The 22745-nt window shown below is 40.5% G+C and overlaps 1 protein-coding gene across 5 annotated transcripts in view; it reads right to left on the bottom strand.

Annotated features, from left to right (window-relative positions):
- The window catches only part of pbx1b (pre-B-cell leukemia homeobox 1b), a 69907-nt gene extending 56289 nt beyond the window's left edge, over positions 1-13618 (bottom strand). For 2 of the 5 annotated variants that reach the window (XM_010872059.3, XM_010872061.3), the window contains exons 1-2: positions 12936-13618; positions 11525-11598 (exon numbers count right to left, since the gene is read on the bottom strand). In XM_010872059.3, the coding sequence (XP_010870361.1) occupies positions 11525-11598; positions 12936-13120 (259 nt within the window). In that variant the 5' untranslated portion in view covers positions 13121-13618. Of the gene's footprint in view, positions 1-11524; positions 11599-12935 lie in introns of those variants that run through there. The other 3 variants (XM_010872060.4, XM_010872062.3, XM_020049261.2) reach the window with 3 other exon arrangements.
- Positions 13619-22745: the final 9127 nt, after the last annotated feature.

Here is a 22745-nt window from a genome sequence, read left to right as displayed (position 1 = left end):
GGATAAATGAGAGACTGAAGGGGGAAGAGAAAGTGGAAAACACTTTAGTATACACTGACTTGGGTGGTGGTAAATTTGGAAGTCAGCATGGTACACAGAACATTTGAAATGGCCCATTTAACAGCACTGTACTGTACTCCCATCCCACAGAGCCATTTACATACCTCATACAGATGAAGATAGATGGAGAAAATCAGTGTCATCGAGATGAACGTTTTATCAAGGTTATCCTATCCTCGAAACTCTTAAAATGCTCTTTATCTCGCCTCTGTTGACAGAATATTAAGCTTTCAACGCAACCTCTTTATGGCAGAGGAAAGTAGATAAACAAGCAGTATTTGTGAATTTCAGAGGAGAGACCAATGACAAGATGTCAATTCACACTTTTCCTAAAATGAATGAACAAACATTGATATAAACAGGACGTTGATACAAATAGCTGATCCAGTTCTTTGGAGTTTGGATGATAATCCTAACTACAAAAACATGATTCATGCAACAGTCCTGATCTAGACTAGTTACAAGTGTCTTGTGGTGTTTTACTGCATGTACAGTACCATTACCTCCACACCCAAATATGCATATATGCTTGCTCACATCAATGTAATATTTAGTGGGCAGTTCATATTTAGTCATATCTTATGTTCAGTTCCACAGGACAATATAATATCTAGTGTGTGTGTGTGTGTATGTGTGTGTGTGTGTGTGTGTATATATATATATATATATATATATATATATATATATATATATATATATATATAATTTTCTATATATATATATATATATATATATATTTTATTTTTTATATATATATTTTTATATATATATATGTGTGTATATAAATATAGATATGTGTATGTTAGCCCACAGTGTCTCCAGGGCCAATGGCAGTCATTTCCTCTGTCTGTGTTATTAGCCTTTCATATCAGCGCCAGCAGCTATACAGCAATACTTCCATTTCATACCCTGTGACTCCTTCAGTTCAGGCTGTACTACGTTCCAGTCATAAAAATGCCATGCAGCTATAGCTCTGGAGCTGAGTGCGAGGGCCACAGGAGCTGGGCTCATGGCAGGGGGGTTGGGTAGATGTGCCAATCACTTTTTGGAGATGTGGCAAACTGTGTCCTTGCCAGTCTTTAACAGACTTCACATATGAACTGCTTATTGCACAGTCAGACCAGAACATAGTTCCCCCACAGTCTGATGGGGTGTCATTCATCATCTGTAGAACCGCTTGCTGTCTTTATCCTTCAAAGCTGTTTGTGAATATTACTGCACTGTACCAGAGGAAGAAAATGACCAATGCAGGCCATTTCTAGAACACCAAAAGGAAATGACTAAGCATCCCTATAATTATTATTCCTGTTTTTATTATTATTCCTGTTATTATTATTACTGAACGTCTGTGGAAAATATCCACCTGCCACAGTATCTATCAGGGCCTGTGTGGACATTTTGATGTAAAACATGCAAGAAGACAACATATTTCTATACAATGTGTAAACCATTCCCTTGTCACAGCCACGTTTAAAAACGCTGTTGTACAATGCAGAAAATAGCCTGGTTTCCACTTGAAACTTTCAAGTATTGTTTGTTTTGTCAATACATGTATTGTCACTCATAATATTCAATACCTGCTTAGGAATTAGTTATTACTCCTCATCACTGGAGAACTCTACACCAGTATGGTAGTAATGTAGTGAACAGTCATTCTTTGGTCATTGTCTGGTAGCTGCTCTCTGTCCAATTGGCATGTTAAAACAGTAAAATATGACATAAAACATTTAACTATTATTTATTAACAAAACTGATTTAAGAATCATGTTGAAGAAATAATGTAATCTACTGTAATATAAATGAAGCAGACCAGTAGAGTATTACTAGTAAAATGTGTTTCCCTTTGGTGTCATTGGTGTTACCACGTTGAAAATCACTGACTACAAATGATATATAGGGATCTTTCTTTAATGTTTCAAACTGTTGTTGGGGGGGGGGGTCTACTGCAATATATTTAAGAAATTTTTTAGCTAATCACACCCTTTTAGTATGTCATGCAATTGTAGATTTAATAATATGTTTTGTCTAAATCCAAAGTATCACTTTGAGCAAACATTCTGAAAAAAGTGATTACCTTTTGATTTCAGAATGAGGTGATGTAATTAGATTAGATAATGTAAAAAAAATCTAGACTAATAAATGAATGTTCTCCCTAAATCCCGTGACTAAATGCCAGAGTTATTCAAAAACATAAGAATGTAAGACATCTAGGCCTCTGAGGAATTTATAAAAGTTATAGGTTTACTCAAAATCTTTAGATAAAACCCATAATTAGAAATCATATTCATGATGGTAGAAAAATACAATTCGTAAGCATCTGAATGTGCTTCCTCTCAACAGTGAAACTGATCGCAGTAAGATTACATTACTTACATATAGTCAAACACTAATTTTACATACCACAATATCCTGTCCTCCACTGGTACTGCAGAATTGCCCCCCCTCATCCCCTCCTGCCCTCCTGCCACTCTTCCAGGGCTAAAAGTTACCCCCCATGACACTTGTGCCCAGCCGTAGGAAGCCAAAACCCCTACGGTGTTGCATTTCTGCAGAACATTTGTTTCCTTTCCAGGGACACACTCCTATTAATTTCTACACACACACACACACACACATCCAATTAAGGTGGCCGATCTCATCTAGGCACCCAGATCGACACCTGAGAAAGTGTTAGGCTCAAAGTCACCATTATCTCTGAAGTGCGCTACTTTTAAACATGGTCCAAATTAGTGCACCACTTTATGAGTAGGGTGCTTTTTGGGATGGAACCACAGTGTGCTGACAGCTCTGCGTTGTTGTTCCAAGGAGCACTAAAATCACTATGGTTGGACGGTGTTGGTCAGTGTTTCCCAATCCCACAACTAAACTTCTTTTAAAAGCACACATGGTTTAAAAAAGCACGCCTGATTCAACTGATTAATGGCTTGATAATAAGTTGACAAGATGCAGCAACATTGTTGAGAGTAGCAGTACAGATACTTCTGCAGTTCTCCACGACCAGATATGATCTTTCAATAAACCCACTGTCTTCCACACATACTGACCAGGGAAGGCCTAATGCACAACGAACACTGGCGATGGTCAAGTTGTTTTTTAGGCACCTGTTCCAGAAAGAATTTCTGAATAAAATGAATACTGATGTACTTCGACACTGTCTTATAAACTAGAGATGTTAGGAAACCCTAGTGTAGAATACGTATATTCCAGCACACTGTTAGAAACAGGCTGACAAAGAATCAGGCACATAAGATGTGTTTAAAAATATGCAGAGCATTTTTTTCAACAATGATGTACTATAACCCATAACTGATTTGGATTCATTCCTGATGTATTGTGAATACGGCATATTTAGAGGCTAAAATGTTCCTCAGGCGTGTGTGGAGACAACAATTAATGTAGAGATAAAATCCTCCTGAGCATGTTACCCAGTGACACAGTGGGGATACAGGAATATATAATGAGCAACAGCAGCTGATTACTGCCATACATTATATTGTCTAATTATGAAAGATTTACATAACGTTGGTTGGATGGGTGGGTTCTAGCAAGAAGGACGTTTAGGCTGAAACGGATTTTAAAGAATCTTTAAAGAATCTTTTCTCACAGATGAAACAGCCACAATAGCATGAGAAAATAAATGGTGGTTCATCTTATTAATTAAAAGTGAATCTGTAATCTCAACATACTTTATTTTTAGTCAAACCCAAATAGAACCTTGCTTAGTTTAGATGCATATAATACAATTGAGGGCAATGCTGGAATGAAAAGCGGCATCACAATCCGGCAACTTGTAAGAAATTGATATTATATTACATTTCTTTGAAATGAGGACACACACTGGAGATTGCCTTGTCTTTCCTTCTCAAGGAAATATAAGCTGTATTGGGAGAGAAAAAGGTGCTCGGTTTCCTAAATGGGCCAGACGCATCCATAATGCTGCTCTCTAGAAAACCCACTCCGGGATGTTCATAACGCATACACATAACACTGCACACATCTTGTTAGGGATAGTGCAATGCCAGAAGACAGTTAATGCCACAGAATACATAGTGAAGTGCATAACACACACCGTACACAGACTGTACTGTACAAACCACACACACACACCTCCAGTGCTGTGCCAGAGCAACTTCTTTACCGTGTTAAATATCCGATGCAAATGAAAAGAGATATGTATCATGACTGTAATGTGCCCTGATGGAAGTGGGGGCCGTCAACCCTGTAAGGAACAAGGCAGGGCGATGGGAGGGTGATGTATGGAGCTGGATGGGAGATGAAAAGCGTAGCGAGATGGACGGATGGAGGCGAGGAGGATGGGGTGGTGGGGGTTGGTGGGGGGGGGGGGGGTGGGGGGGGTTGCGGTAACACTCCTGCCGCTCGCCAGACTCCTGAGGGGCCCAGGGCAAAAGTGGAATAAATGTTGATTAGTGTTGATTTTGTCCAACGAGCACCCGGCAACTGACAGTGGGACTAAGCTGGCTCGAAAGGCAACCATTAATCTTGGTCTGGTTTAAGTAGTGTATATTAATTTGTGTCATTTCCACTACATGGAGAGAGGCCTCTCTCTTTCTCTCGATCTCTCTCTGTCTTGCGCTCTCCTGCTCTCTCTCTCTCTCTCCTGCTTACACCCCCACCCCCCACCCCCCATACTGGCGTTGAAGGCTGTGTCGGTAGAGCGGGGCTCTGTCAGCGTTACAATGGAAGCCTGGAGGAAGCTCCGAGCAGCAGCAGTGTGTAGGAAATGAGATTCAGTGCCACGGCTGGTACGGTAGAGACATTCCAACGTCCTGTTGCATGTTCCATTTAATGACCAGAACATATTTCTGAATTTAATTGACTTGGTATCAAGTTAGATGCTAGCAAAAAACATAAAAAGGCAAAGGCACACAAACCTTCAGGTTTCATAGCTGACCATCTCCTATAAACAGAGCCAAAAGCTAGGAGAGATTTAGGCTACCATATCCCCATGTTAAAGAGATTGTTTGACCTAAAGTCATGTTTGGGTGAAATTCCCTTTACCTGTGGTTGTTTCTGTGGTTGTTTCTGAAGCTTGTTTCATATTTTATTATAAGCCATTCTTTACTTCTCTCCCAGCCTGGAGTTAGCATCACAAGCTTCATCTAAATGTATGAATTGAAACTGTCTTTTAACACCACCACTGATTTCTGTACACTAGCTATGCTACCAGCAAACAAAGTTTAACAATTTAAAACTTTCTCAACCTGAAAAGGCATTTTATATTGCCATCCCGTGAAGAAACAAATATATCAATTTGTCCTACTAATCTCAAATAGCTAAGAGAAATTAAAATGCATACATTATCAAAGCTCAGGTCTTAGGAGGCTAATATATCACGACGATAAATAAATCACTGTTAGATCAGGGTTTTGACCGTGGTATTGACAGCATCCTTGTATCCCTAAGGTCTGCATTTCATTGTATCTTTAACGCATCTATTGACCATTTTGGAGATTTCCACTGTAAGCTATATAAAAGCATAAGATCCACAGATGCAAATTACAATCTAGCTAACTACAATTTGTGAGCAATGTGATGCCTTTGTATTGTTAGAGTTGCAGAGTTATTTTATCCATCAGAGAAAACAAGATTGTAAATACCAGATTCCCCTCGGGGAAGACGACATTGACAGGTTCTTTGAGGTAAACGACACCACCGGTCTAATTTTCAAGAGCTTTTGAGTTTGTTTCCTTTCGCAATGCAGCTTTTGCTAGATCGGGTTGCACAGTTTCAATTTATGAATTTGAATGAAGCAAGTGATGCTAAGCGGAGGCAGTCCAAACCTTCAGAGATCATAACTGCCAAATCAAATGGTGCTTACAGATAAAGGGAATTTCACCCCATTATTATTTTAGGTTGAACTATCCCTTTAAGGCAGTGGCTACGGTGGTCTGTTAATTCAGTCAGGTGAGACAAGACGGCTCATTTCAGCTCCCCATTTAATACATTTTATATACTACACTGACGACTGACATTATTTATTTTTGGAGAACAAAAGCGCATAGTCTGCCTTTTCTATGAATAGCATTTTGTCTAGCCCAGATGCTATTACAGGAAGAAATTACAGTATTTTATTTGAGCTACTGTATCTCACCAGCATCTTTAAGAGGAATTCATCTGTTAGTCCTTCCTCTAGAATTTTTTTTTTTAGTCCTCTTTCTTTCTCACTACACTCTTTTTCACACAACATAGAAGCTGGCTCCTTGCCATCCTCACTGGGATAAAATAACAGAAAAACAGTGAGGTGAACAACAACAACTCACTGTGAGACAGACAGCCCCACTTCACCATCACCACCCTTCTGATGCCATAGATAATTACCGAATGGCAGCATACTAATATTTATATGATTAAGCGCCTCAAAATAATTAACACGTATAAGCTATGCCACTGATCATCCTCACAATGGAAACAAACAGTGCTGTAAGTATGGAAAAAGGCCAAACCTTACATTCCCTTAACATTGTGACCAATCCCTTTAACTCTAAACCCGTTGACGCCGTATTCATAATTTGGCTACTAATAAAAAGACGGGAGGAGTGAAAGCCGTTCAGCTGGATGGATGATTAAACAGGGAGATTGGAGGGAAACAGCTGTGGAGAAGAGCCACGCTTTGTTTTTCTCTCCCCTCTGAATGGTGCTTCACACACACACAACCACAGACCAACAAACACACACACACACACACAGAATGCTGCTGTATCAGCATAGAAGAGCAGGCTGAATAAAAGGGAAGACAAAAGATGCTGCACGCATTAGCATCAACACACCCAGTCCGTCCGTGAAAAGACAGCGGCGCATATCACTGTGACACAATACTTTCTATCTGAGTAGACATTTCCATCATCCTGCATTGATAGGAAGGAACTAATCTGTTACAGGCTGCTAGTTTACATTAGCTCGGAACAGGCCTAGGTCCAGCATCTGACAGTCTCAAACGACAGCTGGGCAGGGGTTAACAACAGGCAGCCCCCAGCCGAAACAGACCTTTTGGTAATGTATTTGGTATTTATGTTATATATTAATATTTAGTTCACTTATAAATATTTTGGACCAGAAATACTGGGAAATCATTACAAGATAGAATGTTTTTTCAGTTTAGGAGAGCTTTTCCCATATATTCTCACAAATACAATAAGTGAGTTAATATAACAAAGGTATACAAGTTATTTTACAATCCGGTCAAACGAAGTGAATGACAGAGGGATTCCACTGCCAGGTAGGACTCACACAGTACTACCCTGTTAGAAGAATCACGCTCACTACTAAAGTGACAGCAGAAAGACAAAGAAGTTAATAACAGAGACCACCAGCAGTTAGGCATTTGGCGACACAATTAGGTACGGACTAGACATGAACCATTTGGCTATACTTGAACAAAAACACAAAATACTGTGTACACAGTCAAATGGTCCATCCCTATGGGTTTCTATATCACATTGGTTTTGAAAGCTAAAATGAATAACAGGTTTTGTTCTGCAGCTCATGACTGCTGACTAAATAGTTTCCATGACGATGGTACGAGGGTACAACTGAACTGGGTCTACATTCTATAGTTTGAACAGACAGATGCCAAGCCTTCTGAAGGAACTGACAACTCAATGTAGTAAACTCTACCATACTTTACGCCTCCACAGTATGTTGGCATCCTAAACGGCACCCTATTCCTATATTGCTCAGCTCAAAGATAGAGCATTCAATTGGGAATAGGGTTAGAGCATTACATTGGGAATAGGGTTAGAGCATTACATTGGGAATAGGATAGCATTTGGGATAAAAAAAAATTGTAATCAGATCTCTGCCTGATTTCACCAGTGTCAAATATTACTCAGCTGCCCTCTGTAAAACACCCTATTTTCACCCTTCAAAAATAACATTACATCACTTCGCTAGTCATTTTTATAAATGAAGCATCCCCCAGGCGTGAAACCTTACACTATTCAAACATGGGCCACCAGAAAGCAGGTCTTTTGTTAAGGTTGAGAGGGAAAAAAAACGAAATAGCCAGTCAGAGCAGTAGGTGTGTGTGTGTCCCAAATGGCGCCCCATTGAAAAATAGTGCACTATTTCAGACCATGGCACATTGTCAAAGGTAGTACACTATGTAGCAAAAAGGGTGTCATTTGGAAGATTTCCTGCTGTGTTTACTTGGCGAGCATCTCAGTCAGAGAGAGGTTGTGTTTGACACTAGTGGAGATACATCACTTTGCTGAGGTGTTTACCAACTCAATTAGTTTCAACAAATTTTCAAAACCCCAATTTTAGATGTCAACAGTTGGCTTATCTAGAGGAGAAGGAAGGATGTTTAGATTGGTTTCAAAAACAATCTGTGGATTATTTTTTTTTAACCATAATCAATTTAAACAGATATTTATCTATCCATACGGCACAATCACATTCAGAAAAACATTTATTACATTTTTCCTCTTTCACTATGTGATAACGTAAAGTTAAAAACGTTTTTATTTTCCAAACCAGGATTTGGACCGGGTTAAGGTTTCATGGCGCAACAGCGCTGGAGTCAAATGGTTAGAGTGTATTTTGGGAAAGCAGCCTGTGCCAAACACGGTTCAGGGGGTGTGTTGCTGGGACATGTAGCCTTCTGTAATCGACAAGACCCTAGTGCTAGTTTAGTTTCTCAGTTCTCTGACTCCGCTCTGACTCTGCTCCAAACTGATCTGAATGTTATTATCAAAAATCCATGAAAGCCAAGTATACACACACATATATATATATATGTGTGTGTATATATACACACACACATGTATGTGTGTGTGTGTGTATGTGTAACACACACTGTTGGCCCTTTACAAGTAATACATTATGATTTCAGTAGTAAAAGACAACCAAAATATGTTTGGAATGAAAGCAAACTGTCAAGGAGGGGAAAAAAGATACCAATGTCAGTGAGCAGAAAAAAGAAAAGCGAGATTCCTGCCTGCCTGCCTGCCTGCCACGGGGTGTGAGCTGAGCACAGCATTGTGCTTGTTTATAGTGAGAAGTCATCCTGCTGGGCACCGATGGCTCACCACACTGCAGTATCCCAGTAGAAATACACAGAGTGGGTCAGGAGTTCAGGCCCTGGCTCACTCAGCACTGCCTGCCTTGCCTCCACGCCTGTCATTATACTCTGTCCTGATTCCTGCAGGTCGTGTCAGCTGCTCTGGCACCAGGGAGAGCTAGAGACGTTGGGGAAAGACCGCATTCTCGAAATCCAAATCCCACTAATATGGATATATTAGCAAAACGGATAAACTATGAATGAAAGTTTTGATTAAAAGTTATTCAATTAAAAGGCATTTTATGATTTATTAAAATAATTATATTCTAAAATATATTTTAATTTGCTATATAATTCATTATTAGCTGTTTTTTGTTTTCTATGGCAGAATTCTAAGGTCTTGACAGAATTAAAATGACATGTTACAATAATACACAAACAACAAAGTTACCAGAGTGAAAATCATGTGGCTTAAAAACCACTTAAAAAAACGACAGAAATAGCCTTGCTAATGCATCTGGTGCATTCATACATATTTAATGGTTAAAAACCAGCCAGATTCCAGAGCAGCCGCCGAGGTCTGTACAGCCAGTGGGTTCTGTTCTGAGTTTTATTTACTTTATAATCTAACAGTAATCGTGTTCAGCGATCGACCAACTCCACTCTAGAGACTGACCGAAGCTGGTCACTTGTCTGTTCTGTGGAAGGCAGACCTTCAAATGTTTTCTTTAAACAGGTAGGCTCTTCCTAGACTGAGAATCAACATAGATATTTTCTATTGTTTCAAAATAGACAGACTGCGGACAATTTCATTGGAACGCCTTATACAGCAACATTCTGAGCTAATGAGATTATGTCTCCCACACTACAGTGTATGAAAGGGTAAAGATGTTCAGAGTCATATATACATAGTATATCCATACATATACATGTATCCATTTGATATATTGAGCCCTAATGCCCACCAACCACAGTGGAATGTGGAATTAACCTCCTCTGAGAAGAACACAGGGTCAAAATCAGAGACATACTTCTTTAGGAAAAACATGGTCTGTTGGGTTGTTGGGCTAGTAGCTGACTGAGACCGGGCAAAAAGAAGAACAGGGTGCACTCTCAGCCGGGACCATATCCAAGTTACTTGGTGATCCTTGTGGAGACAAACTTTAGATGAACTCGGACAAAAGCCAAGGAGTAAGAAACACTATGCATGACTGTGTCACTCACTTTCCCTCCACAAACCTATCGAGACAACAGAGAAAGGAGAAGAAGCAAGGCCTAAAAAAAACCCTGCTCTCCTAAGGCAGTGGCCCAATATAGGATGAGCTACATGGGGGAAAGGAGGACTGGTAGGGTTGGAGGGAGTTGAAATTAAATTAAAATATAACAACTATAGGAAATTTGAATATCACATACACACACACACACACACACACAGGGAATAAAATAAACACCAATATCCATCACCTCTACATATAACAACACAGAACTGAAATATGGGACAAGAGAGCTGGAAGATAATGGAAATTATATGTCCTTTATCCTCTATCTTTCTTTCCCATTTTGTTTCATGCATTAATGTCTGTGAAACACAGTGGAGTTGCTTCCACAACAAACCCAAAAAGAGAGCATCTCAATATCTCAAGTCAACAAGTACAAATCTTAAGAAGTCCCGGCGCCATGTCTTACAGAGGGGAAAAACTTGACAAGATATATACACACAATCGCTCCTCAGCAGCTCTGAATTTAATCTGGATCCATTTAAAAAATGTCACATGCAAAATGGTTTGTATTCTGGACAGACAACTTCCCTACGCCTAATGTCACTGCATCTGCTCTTAATGCAATTATTCTGATGATACTGTCTGTCTGACACCATGGCATGGACAACTGGAGAGGCAGACACAAATAAATTATATGAGACTCCCACAGCAAAGATATTTGACAGGTAACAAGAAGGAAACATTATGATGCAGACAATAATTTAGCTCTGAAAACTTTCCATCACAAATCCAAAACCATCAAACCTTCAAATGTATGAATCTATAATTGACAAAGATTTTCTAGCACTGACTGTAATGAATGTACCTAGCGTATAGAGCTGCAGTACTACAACGTGGCCTGGACAGCACAAGAACATGGGTTACAAGCTAAACACCGGTCTTATCTAATTTGTATTCGTCATATTAGAAAGTAATTTACTGCACATTTGGAAATATTTATGTGTTCCCTGCTACAAATTCGTAAATGAGAATGGCTGTGAATTGTAAAATACGCTTTTTCTGAAGACATTGATGAGTGTTATACGTCAGAGCGCATACATTATGTCCTGTACGTGGGCTTCTGTAGCCTACGAATACAAGCCACTTTTTCTCCAGGAGTGTAAATGTGTCCTTAGAAGTGTATAGGTCTATAATTGACGTGCAGACAATAAACGATATTGCCTACCTGTTTTTTCTTTGATTTCACACAAGACGTTGAAGAGAGCAGGCTTCATTCTGTGGCAATTCAAGGCGTGCTTCCTAAAACAAAACAAAAGTACTTTTAGAGACCGTATGACCGAAAAGCTTTTATAACGAAGTTTGAAATCTGTTTAGGCGTAGGCAAGACAAGTCAATTGTGAAAAACGATTGCGCGTCATCACATCAATCTTTTATTGATACGCTGCATGCTAAATCTATAAATATTCTCAATGCATTTTATTATTTATATTAATATAGTAATTATTATTAATACTATTAATCATAATATTGTTATTATTATTATTATTAGTCTTACGTAGTAATAGACTTAGTAGTACTAGTAGTGAGTGCAAGTGAAAAGAAAGTCAACTAAAATATATAGTTACTTATTACTGAGAATAAATGTCAGGCCAAAATAAGGCATCCTGAGTTCTGGACTGATTGAACAACAATATTACTAACATTTATGGAATATAGAGTTTTTCTATTGTTTAAAAAAAGTTAAGTAAAATCAACAAAGTATTATACACGTCTTCTTTATTATGGACTTGGTATAACAGTCATACATATCTCGGTGAAACACAATAGCCCACAGTATAAAAAGGCTGGCCAAGTTTCATGGCATTTTGACATTTACCTCTCTTGTTCACCCTGAAAGATAAAATAGAATCGACTACATACCGACAATAAGCGCACCACCTACAATTGTCTCTCTTCAGCTTCTTACTCAACTGAATATAAAAAATGCACACATTTTAATGTAAATAACAATTGAAAGACCATGCCCTAATAGTCTCGATTTATATTACATTATGTCTTTGACTTATCAATTGTTGTATCTTGTCTGGAGTGCCAGAGTGACGGTGTCTTTGAAAGAAAAGTTAATCAAAAATGGTGCTGTCAATCAATATGATGCTGGTTATTATTATATATATTTTTTTATATATATATTACAAAACAAATACAAATCGCATCCACAAACTTAAAGTGCTCAGATAAGTCAGATCGCGTGATTGATTTGTCAGATGTGAAATCACATTGAATCTATAGCAATTTAAACGGCTGTAATTGGCTATACTACCAGGAAATTAAAGAAACAATTATCGTGTCTTAATCTTGATAGTAAGAACTTCGAACTATGGGCTACATTTAGTAACTGGTGCACTGTGGATGTAATGATTTTTACAAACGCAAGCCAGTCCGCTTCACTGGGCTTTTGGACTGGAATGCGTAATTACTTTAAAATAATATATTTTTCACAAGAAATCTGATTGTCTTGAAATGTGTTAATATTTAGCATTGTTATTGGATGCATATGTTACCTTAGTTTGCCATATTTGCTATTCATGGTGAAGGTAGTCAATATACTACTACTGCGCATATCACTGGCACCTTACCTGGCTTGAGCTTCATCCAGACTTTGGTCTGTGATGGTCATTATTTGCTGTAAAATGTCTCCAATGTCCTGTTTTCTCCCATCGCCGTCTGTTCCTCCGGTGCCTTCCATGTGTTGCGACAGGCCGGGATGCCCTGCCATTCCTACTCCCGCATGAGAGTGCATCAACCGCGGCTGCTCGTCCATCTCTTTCCGATCTATTTCTATACTCTCACCTCTTGTCAATCTTGCAAAAGAGAATCCTAGACGAATTCCGACACACCTTTTATCAGGTCAGGGTTCCACGTTGTGGTTCGCTTTCTCGCGCTCCTGAGTTCCCCAAGACCCAGAGTCGGAGTGGAAGAGAAACAAGCACTCTGAATCGCTCTTTCTGCTCTCCCAGCTGGTCTGAACTGAATGTGAAATCTGATCTGAAATGCTGCCTTGAGCAGATCGTGCGTTTAACAGATAATCAGACTTCAACTACAAATATGAGTCTTAGATGCGTCTTCTATTTATGTGTCAGTGCGTGTGTGTTCCGAAACACAAGCCCTTTTCACCAGCTGGAGCCTGCGCGGTGTCGAAGGTGGATTATGGAAACCTGAAGTGCATGATATTTCGACTTGTTCCATCCGCTTGCTTTTGTTTCGTACAGTACCGTACGGTAGTCACTGGAAGGCAGCACAAAGCGAGAGTATGAAAGTCAGACTCCGCCTACGCGACATGATTTGGAATAGAGACCACTTAGCTCCACCTTGAGGTGCCTCTCGTGAAACGTCAATCATAACCGCGATGTGAAGGATTGATGCAGGAGCAAAGCTTGGAGATGTAGCCAGCTCAAGGGGACAGTTCGGAGTGGCAACCATGTGATGTATAGAACCTGAACTACAAATAAATAATAGTGGGTTGACACAAAAGGTCTGCTGTAGTTTTCCCCTCTGACCACAGAAGCATCTCCATTTTGCCAAGAAGCAGATTTATCACATTGACGGAGCTACACTAATCGACAATCGCCTGTATTTCGGAGAATGATTAGATAGCTAAGGTACTCACCGGTATTTAAAGATTAATTGCCAAAGAAAAATCCACTTAAGTAGAGTGGTCACAATGAATATATTAGAGACAACATTATAATTCCATGATTACAATATGCTAGTCATTCAGTGAACAATATCCTTGTTTTTATTTAGAATTGCCTAAACCAATACTTCGTTCTGTGTGTATATACACACTTGAATTGTGGTGCACTCAGACTGCACACAGCCCACACATTCTTTATTACTATTTCAGGTAGGCAGGCCTACGGTACTTTCTGTATGTCGGAGGGCCGCGCATGGCTGGGTTTGGGTGCTCCTAATGTAAGCCGGTGACCCATGGTGCGCAGCCAAGCAGTAAGGCCTGTGTCTGTCTGGCCAGGCTGAAAAGTGCCCTTCAGGCCCAGGCGGCGCAGCGCAGCACAGCACAGTGATGTGTCACAAACGGCTCCCTTTCCCTTTGCAGTGCTCTACGTATGACCAGAGCCCTATGGGGAAGAGGGTACCTTTTGGAACTCAGTCACAGAGCAGCCACCGGCCCTACAGCACCACTGCTCCTGCTGCTCGGGTGGGCGCTAGGAGGGGAATCCGAAGCTTCACAGTGTGGAAGGAAAGTATGAACCACGCTAGATAGTAGACACTCCAGTTCAGAAGGAGATTTTTGTAATAGAATGGAATCTCATATTCATGTGAAGCAAAATACTTTCCAGTCATATCTGACTTATATCCAACTGGATTCTATGCTGAAGGTGCTTTCTCTTAAAACGTGTCATCATACCTGTAGGTTGTATTCATACAGCGAGAACAACGCTGCTTCAGAAGAGATGAACTAAACCCATTGGAATCCAGCTGTTTAGCATATTGGGTTTGAGCTGTACTGACACTGACACGTCTGACTCTCTCCCACATAGTCCCAGGTGAAGCCAGCAAGCTGCAGTTGTATCTTTGAGCTAGGTTCTCTCTCTTCCTGACACCCACACACACAAACACACAAACGAGACCAACCAGACACGCACGTGCACAGAATGCACGCACAAAGGCACACCTGTGTGTGACTTCCTCGGCTGCGTGTGAGTCTGTGGTTGTGTAAATGGCCGTCAGAATATGTATGATGTGGAAGGGTTAGTGTGGTACGTTTCCCTGCCATCTGCTAAGTGTGAGAGTAATGAGAATACCTGAGGGGTTGTGTTTCAGCAGGAGACAGACATCCTTCTACCCAAGAACATCTGCTAAGCTCTCTGATCAGCCAATACATTTAGCTGGCTAAACATGTGCTGATGCTGTTAAATTCTATTTAATGATAATTCATGGCCAACAAAAACATGAATAAAAACATTGTAATATGGATTATCTGTTCATCCACCATTCAGTGTTGGTTGAACCACCGACCTGAAATCGTTAGGAAATTAAAAGACAATAGAAAACACTTACAATCCAATTAGCGACGTTATTTGTATAGTAGTTGTGATCCACTGTACAATTTAAGGGCAGCTAGGCAGCCTAGTGGATTAGATCTGATCAGTAACCGAAAGGTTCCTATATCAAATCTCAAACTGGCGAAGTACAAAATACAGTACACCTGTTGTTCCATCCCTGAGCAAGGCAGTTAAAGAAACTGCATGACAGTGTATTTGTTTATTTCATATTAGACAGTATTGCCCTAAATAATACTATTCTCAGTCATTTTATGGCAGTTATTAGAAATTACCACAGCCACAGCCTCTAACAGTCCGATCATATGCAACTCCATGGTGGGCCACAGCACAAGCCTTTGCCCCTGACAACCCGGTATATAACCAGAGAGCCTGGAGCGTTCACATGGAACCAGGTAACCCAGACTATCCATACAGAACCAGAGAACAAAAAGCAGCAATCAAGAAAAAACAACATAGAACATTAACATACAATACAACCACAAAACATACAGCATCGATGTGGAAACGTAATGCTTTAGGTAAAACATAGATCAACTGTTGATCTGAGGACATTCTCACTGAGCCAGGACACTCATCTGAGTGACCCGAAGCTTTTGCTTTGTTTTCCTTGTTCTATTGATCACATACTCTTTAATATCTTGTTTTGAATTTATTATCTCAAAACGGAAGAGAATGTCTTTTTTTTTCGCGACATAGAAATGAATGGGTCCTTAAACAGACAACAGTACAGCCCTGTTGTGATGTATTCAGAATCATGTGGTATCAGTTCTCTGTGATAAAACATGAAAAACCAGACACCTGACTGGTAGCAGTTGACATATTACAAAATATCATCTTGAACAGAATCTTGAATTGTCGCGTACCAGTAAAGACATGAAATAATGGCAAGTAATATATCATGTTTCTCATCTATGAAAGAGCCTCAGTGTAATCACTTAAAACAGGCCAGAGAAGACAACACAAAGCAGCAGCAAACACCATCTCTAGTGCTGTGTGTGGCGTGCCTGTGTGTGTGCGGCTGGCTCCTGTGGTTAGACTCGGATACGGCCGTGAGCGAATGGGAGCTGACAGTGAGTGTAGTTCGTTCCCTGGACCGGTGTCCAGTGTCTGAGCCTCAGCACCGGGCTCTGCTCCTTCCTCTGGGCCTCAGGTCATCCGTTCTGATGACTTTATGGATATTATTCTCCCTCACTCTCTTTCTCCCTGGTTCTTTCAGTCTCGCTGAAAGGTTTTTGGGCTCGTCCTATTTCACGAGGTCTTGCCAACAGTGAAACTGTAGAAGTTGTTTTACGGTGTGCGCTTTTTCGCGTTTGTCTTTTGTTCTTTTGATATGTCGTGTAGGATGAAAGGGGACGGAGAAAGGATTGAGATTTCACCTAAGGTATGTGAGAAAAGTCTAACAAAGCAGCATAAAAGAACAGTCACTCTGGCAGTTGAATGACGTTGGAAGTCCATGTGACACAGTGTGATCACAGGAATGAGGCCTCATCCAGTCACTGTGTTGACTCAGACAACTAACTTAATGCTGCCGAAAATCAAAGACGTCTCCTGTCTGACTTCTCAGGAAACAAGACATTATTCATTATGGCATGCCCCTGCTCTGATTTATCATAACTTTTATACTGTACATAACGAATTCACTGACGATATGCGGTACCTATTTAATCGACACTAAAACTGATGATCGTTGTATAAATAAAATTGTACAGTATCATTTATGCAATGTCTTTATTTCCTAAAATAATAGATTATGAAAAGGACACATTGATTAGGTTTCCCTAACCTTCCCCTTAGGTAGTAACATATATATATATATATATATATATATATACACAATACCCCTTCTACTCATTTTTGTATATTAGGCTTTATCAATTTATAATTGAATAATAATGAAATAAATTGCCTAAAATCGACACAATACCTGAAAATGACAAGAGCATAAAAAACTATTTTTTATAAATTTGTGCACATAAATTAAAAATATATATTTTTAAAATCTAATGTACAGAAGTATTCAGCCCCTTTCCCATTGTTTGATCATCATTAGGCTGTCTCTGATACTTGATTGAAATCCACCGGTGGGAAATTCAATTGATTGGACATGATTTAGAGGCACAAATAAGGTCCCACAATTCACAGTGCACAATGTCCGAGCAAAAATCAAGCAATAAAGATCAAAGAGATCCCTTCAGATCTCAGAGATAGAATTGTGTTGAGGCATAGATCTGGAGATGTTTATAAAAAAATTGCTAAAGCATTGACAGTATTGCTAAAGCACAGTGGGCTCTATCATGGTGAAATGGAAGAAGTTTGAGTGGCCAGCTTCCTAAAGCTGGACAACCGGCCAAACAAACCACCTAGGCAACAAGGGCCTTGGTGAGGGTGGTGACCTCTCCCAATCTCATTGAGAATCTACATTTAGAAAATTGTTCACCCCAAGCATTTTCCGACCAACCTGGAAACAGTCTGCTAAGAAGAACAGGTCAAAATCACTCCAAGACTGTGTACGAAGCTGGTAAATACCAGGAGTTAAATGTAGTATTGCAGCGAAAGGTGACTCTACCAAATATCAAGTTGCATGCAAGTGGACAGACAAATACATCTCACCAATGGAACTTCAAACAAAACAACTCTCTGATTCATGTTTCCACATTAAAAGAAAGTGGAAAATGGGATCATACTAAGAACCAAAATATCCCTTAATCGTAGGATTGAATACTTACGTAACCAACATGCAGTAGTTCATAAAATAAGATAATTGGTCAGGGGTGTGAATACATTTGCAAGGCACCATAAACACAGACACAGACAAAAACACACACAGACACACATGTACAGTACATAAACAACATCTCCTACACAATGTGTTGGTACATGATTACAGGAGTGCTGAAGTCATCGACTGATCAAGGCAGTTTGCTGCTACAGTGTGCTGAAGGGAGCGACTCATTTTGGACAAACAACATCACACCACACAGAGCAGATTAGAAAGTGATCAGGAAAACTAGACAGGAACTATACAGGAAACTATACAGGAACAAATACCTCTATTTTCTGTAATTGTTCCTGTATAGTGACTGCTTTCGGTAACACCAAGGCCTAACAATCCACTAGCAGTGACGCACAGGGTACTGTCTGGGGATTCCTGGCACATGCAGCACATCAGTCACATCAGTCACATAGTGGAGCAGAAAAACAAATCAGGCAGGGGACCTCCCCTTGATGACGCTGAGACGTGTGGGGTCTGTTTTGTGGAGAAAGCTGCTGGGGTGTGAACCGAGAATTACAAAGAAGAGACAACAGAAGCTGAGTGAGCACATTACAGAGAGAGGGAGAGAGAACACAACTATATTGGGAAATTAAGGTCTGAAACGGTGAGACACGACAAAGTCTGGAACTGGAGGAAAGTGAGAAAAAGGGACAGAGAGAGAGGACCCGTTAGCAATACACTGGAGAAGGGAGGTACACACAGAACATGAAGGAACACAGAACATACTGTAACTGAATCCACACAGAACATGAAGGAACACAGAACATACTGTAACTGAATCCATACAGAACATGAAGGAACACAGAACATACTGTAACTGAATCCACATAGGGCATAAAGGAACTGCACTTGGACAGGGCCCCCAGAACACAACAGGACTCATTGCTCAACCAGCTCAACCACTATCACCGAAGTGTATCGCAGGCATCTCCTATGTAACTTTCACAGCTTACAGATGCTGTTTACACACAGGCTGGTCATCATTGGTCACTACTTCCTTGGTACTTTTTGGTTGAGCTATTTCAGTCTGAGGATGTCTGGTCAAGCTGCCTGTCACATACACTCACCTAAAGGATTATTAGGAACACCTGTTCAATTTCTCATTAATGCAATTATCTAATCAACCAATCACATGGCAGTTGCTTCAATGCATTTAGGGGTGTGGTCCTGGTCAAGACAATCTCCTGAACTCCAAACTGAATGTCAGAATGGGAAAGGTGATTTAAGCAATTTTGAGCGTGGCATGGTTGTTGGTGCCAGACAAGGCCGGTCTGAGTATTTTACAATCTGCTCAGTTACTGGGATTGTCACGCACAACCATTTCTAGGATTTACAAAGAATGGTGTGAAAAGGGAAAAACATCCAGTATGCGGCAGTCCTGTGGGCGAAACTGCCTTGTTGATGCTAGAGGTCAAAGGAGAATGGGCCAACTGATTCAAGCTGATAGAAGAGCAACTTTGACTGAAATAACCACTCATTACAACCGAGGTATGCAGCAAAGCATTTTTGAAGCCACAACACGCACAACCTTGAGGCGGATGGGCTACAACAGCAGAAGACCCCACCGGGTACCACTCATCTCCACTACAAATAGGAAAAAGAGGCTACAATTTGCACGAGCTCACCAAAATTGGACAGTTGAAGACTGGAAGAATGTTACCTGGTCTGATGAGTCTTGATTTATGTTGAGACATTCAGATGGTAGAGTCAGAATTTGGCGTAAACAGAATGAGAACATGGATCCATCATGCCTTGTTACCACTGTGCAGGTTGTTGGTGGTGGTGTATCGGTGTGGGTTATGTTTTCTTGGCACACTTTAGGCCCCTTAGTGCCAATTGGGCATCGTTTAAATGCCAAGGCCTACCTGAACATTGTTTCTGACCATGTCCATCCCTTTATGACCACCATGTACCCATCCTCTGATGGCTACTTCCAGCAGGATAATGCACCATGTCACAAAGCTCGAATCATTTCAAATTGGTTTCTTGAACATGACAATGAGTTCACTGTACTGAAATGGCCCCCACAGTCACCAGATCTCAACCCAATAGAGCATCTTTGGGATGTGGTGGAACAGGAGCTTCGTGCCCTGGATGTGCATCCCACAAATCTCCATCAACTGCAAGATGCTATCCTATCAATATGGGCCAACATTTCTAAAGAATGCTTTCAGCTCCTTGTTGAATCAATGCCACGTAGAATTAAGGCAGTTCTGAAGGCGAAAGGGGGTCAAACACAGTATTAGTATGGTGTTCCTAATAATCCTTTAGGTGAGTGTATATCATGTTGTATTTGTAGTGTTGATTGTGTTTTCTTGTTCTGTCGCCAACTGCATTCATGTATAAATCTTTTTGCATGGCAAATACTCTCTACTCTAAGTAATAGAAAGTAATCCACACATTATGGATACTTAACTGCATAAAATTGATACATCACTCTAGAGTGACTGTGTTAATGCAATATTTAAAACTGCTAACCTGAGCTGCAACACGCAAAGTCTTGGTCCCATGTCTCATGAACTGAAATAAAACATCAATATTCTCCATATGCACAAAAATCTCTCAAATTCTGTGCACAAATGTGTTCACCCTGTTAGTAAGTTATAAGTATTTGTAAGTTGCAATGATAATCCATCCACTTTATCAGTGTGGTATATTAAGAAGCTGATCATAACATGGGTGCATCTTGTGCTGGGGACAATAAAAGGTCACTCCAACAATGTGCAGCTTGGTCATACCAATGCCATGGGTCTCATGTTTTGAGAGAGCATGTAATTGGTTCATGTTTCTGGCAGAAGCCGCCTCCGGTGTTGTTTCAGAGCATCTGGCAGTACCTCCAACTGACCTTAGAACTACGGACCACAAGTAATCACACCAGCCCAGGACACCTGCAGTCTGTTTGAGACCAGCCACCCGGACAACTGACAAAACTATAGGTTTGCACAACTGATGAATTTCATCAAAAACTGTGAGAAATTGTCCCAGGGAAGTTCATTCACGTGCTTGTTGTCCTCACCAGGGTCTTGACTTGACCGCAATTTGGTGTCATAACAGATTTTAGTGGGCAAATGCTCATGTGAAATCCATAGATTTGGGTTTAATTAATATATTGAATTTGACTGAATTCCTTATATGAACTGTAACTCACCCAAACATTTTGAAGTTCTTCTAGTATTTTCTTTGTAGATCTGTGAAACATCCTCTGTCCTAAGGGTCTACATTGTGCCACTCGTCACCTAGCTTCAGAGTCATGCTCTGGTTTAGAGACTTGAGCAGTTGCATGCGTTGTCAGACAGCGGGGGAATAGTTCACTCGCTAAGCATAACAATGTCTTTTAGACACAGATTAACACAGGTTGCATGGGCCCCAAAATTTGTTAAATACCTCGTAGTTTAAAAAGACATTCTTTATTTTATTTCCCGCCTGACCAGTGCCTTAAATGAGCTTTAATCAAACAAGGAGATAAATGAAGGCAACAGAACACCACAGCTGACTCAGCCCTTTGGCGCCCCGGCAATCCATTGACCCTGAGAGGCAGCAGGAAGAAAATTGAGAAATGCAGGTTTTAATGACTATCCAATATATATGGCATCTACCTCGAGATGGGTCTGGGCAATCAACCACCAATCCATTAGACAGAGATGTTTTTCAAAGATTGACGCGTTATTGTGCCGATGCCTGCACTGGCTCAAGTTCAAGGTTAACCTTTTAAGGACGTGTGATTATTGCTAGAAGGTTAAACAACACATTAACATGCATTAAAATGTTAAATTATGGCTCCATTTACTATATGAGAGGAAAAACAACAACATAAAATAGGCTTTTAAAAATATGAAGGCAGTTGATGAAGTGGATGCCTGCCTAAGGCATTGGCTGTATGGGAAAATGTGAAGGAGTTGGGAAATGGGAAATGGTTTTTGAATGGGCAGACTAGGTGCAGTTTTGGCAGTGTGATGACTTCTTTTTACTGTCAGGTTAATGAACTGATCGGGAAAATGTAAAATATTGAAGCCTTTAGAATTAAGGTGCGTCCAATATGAGGTAGCCAAGTACAGATCACACTGAAAACCCTTTTGGAAAACAGGTTTCATTTCCTGCCAACCTTAACCCCTGGTGCAAGAGTTTCACACTTTACGATCCATTTTTGACAATTTCCTAGTTCCGATGGTGTACTGTACATGTTCAGCGTGCACAGTGTGCTCCTACAGTCAGTGCATCGAAAAGGTCATCCTTAAAAGGGTAACACCATAACATAACACAGGGGATGGCCTGCTGTGTGCTGGGGTTCTCTTTTGGACAGTAATTTAGATACACTTCCATAGATAGATGGGGGGGGGGTGGTGAGCTGGTGTTGAAAGGCCCCCTGCACTCTCTTCCTGTCTTTCAGGCCTCTGATTGACTGGAGGCCACGTCTCCCTGAGTGAAATACAGCCTCTACCTTGACTGGCTCCCAAATGGCACTTTATTCCCTGCGGAGGGCTCTATGTTTAACCAAGAGCCCTGGTCCAAAGTTGTGCTCTGTATAGGGAACAGGGGGCCATTTTGGACTGAAGCTTTGTTAGAGCAGATAACCAATTAACCCATCTGAG

This window comes from Esox lucius, chromosome 8 (assembly GCF_011004845.1).
Source record: "Esox lucius isolate fEsoLuc1 chromosome 8, fEsoLuc1.pri, whole genome shotgun sequence".
NCBI classification, from domain to species: Eukaryota; Metazoa; Chordata; class Actinopteri; order Esociformes; family Esocidae; genus Esox; species Esox lucius.
Note: the sequence above shows the minus strand (reverse complement) of the source record. Positions and strands in the feature narration are given on the sequence as shown.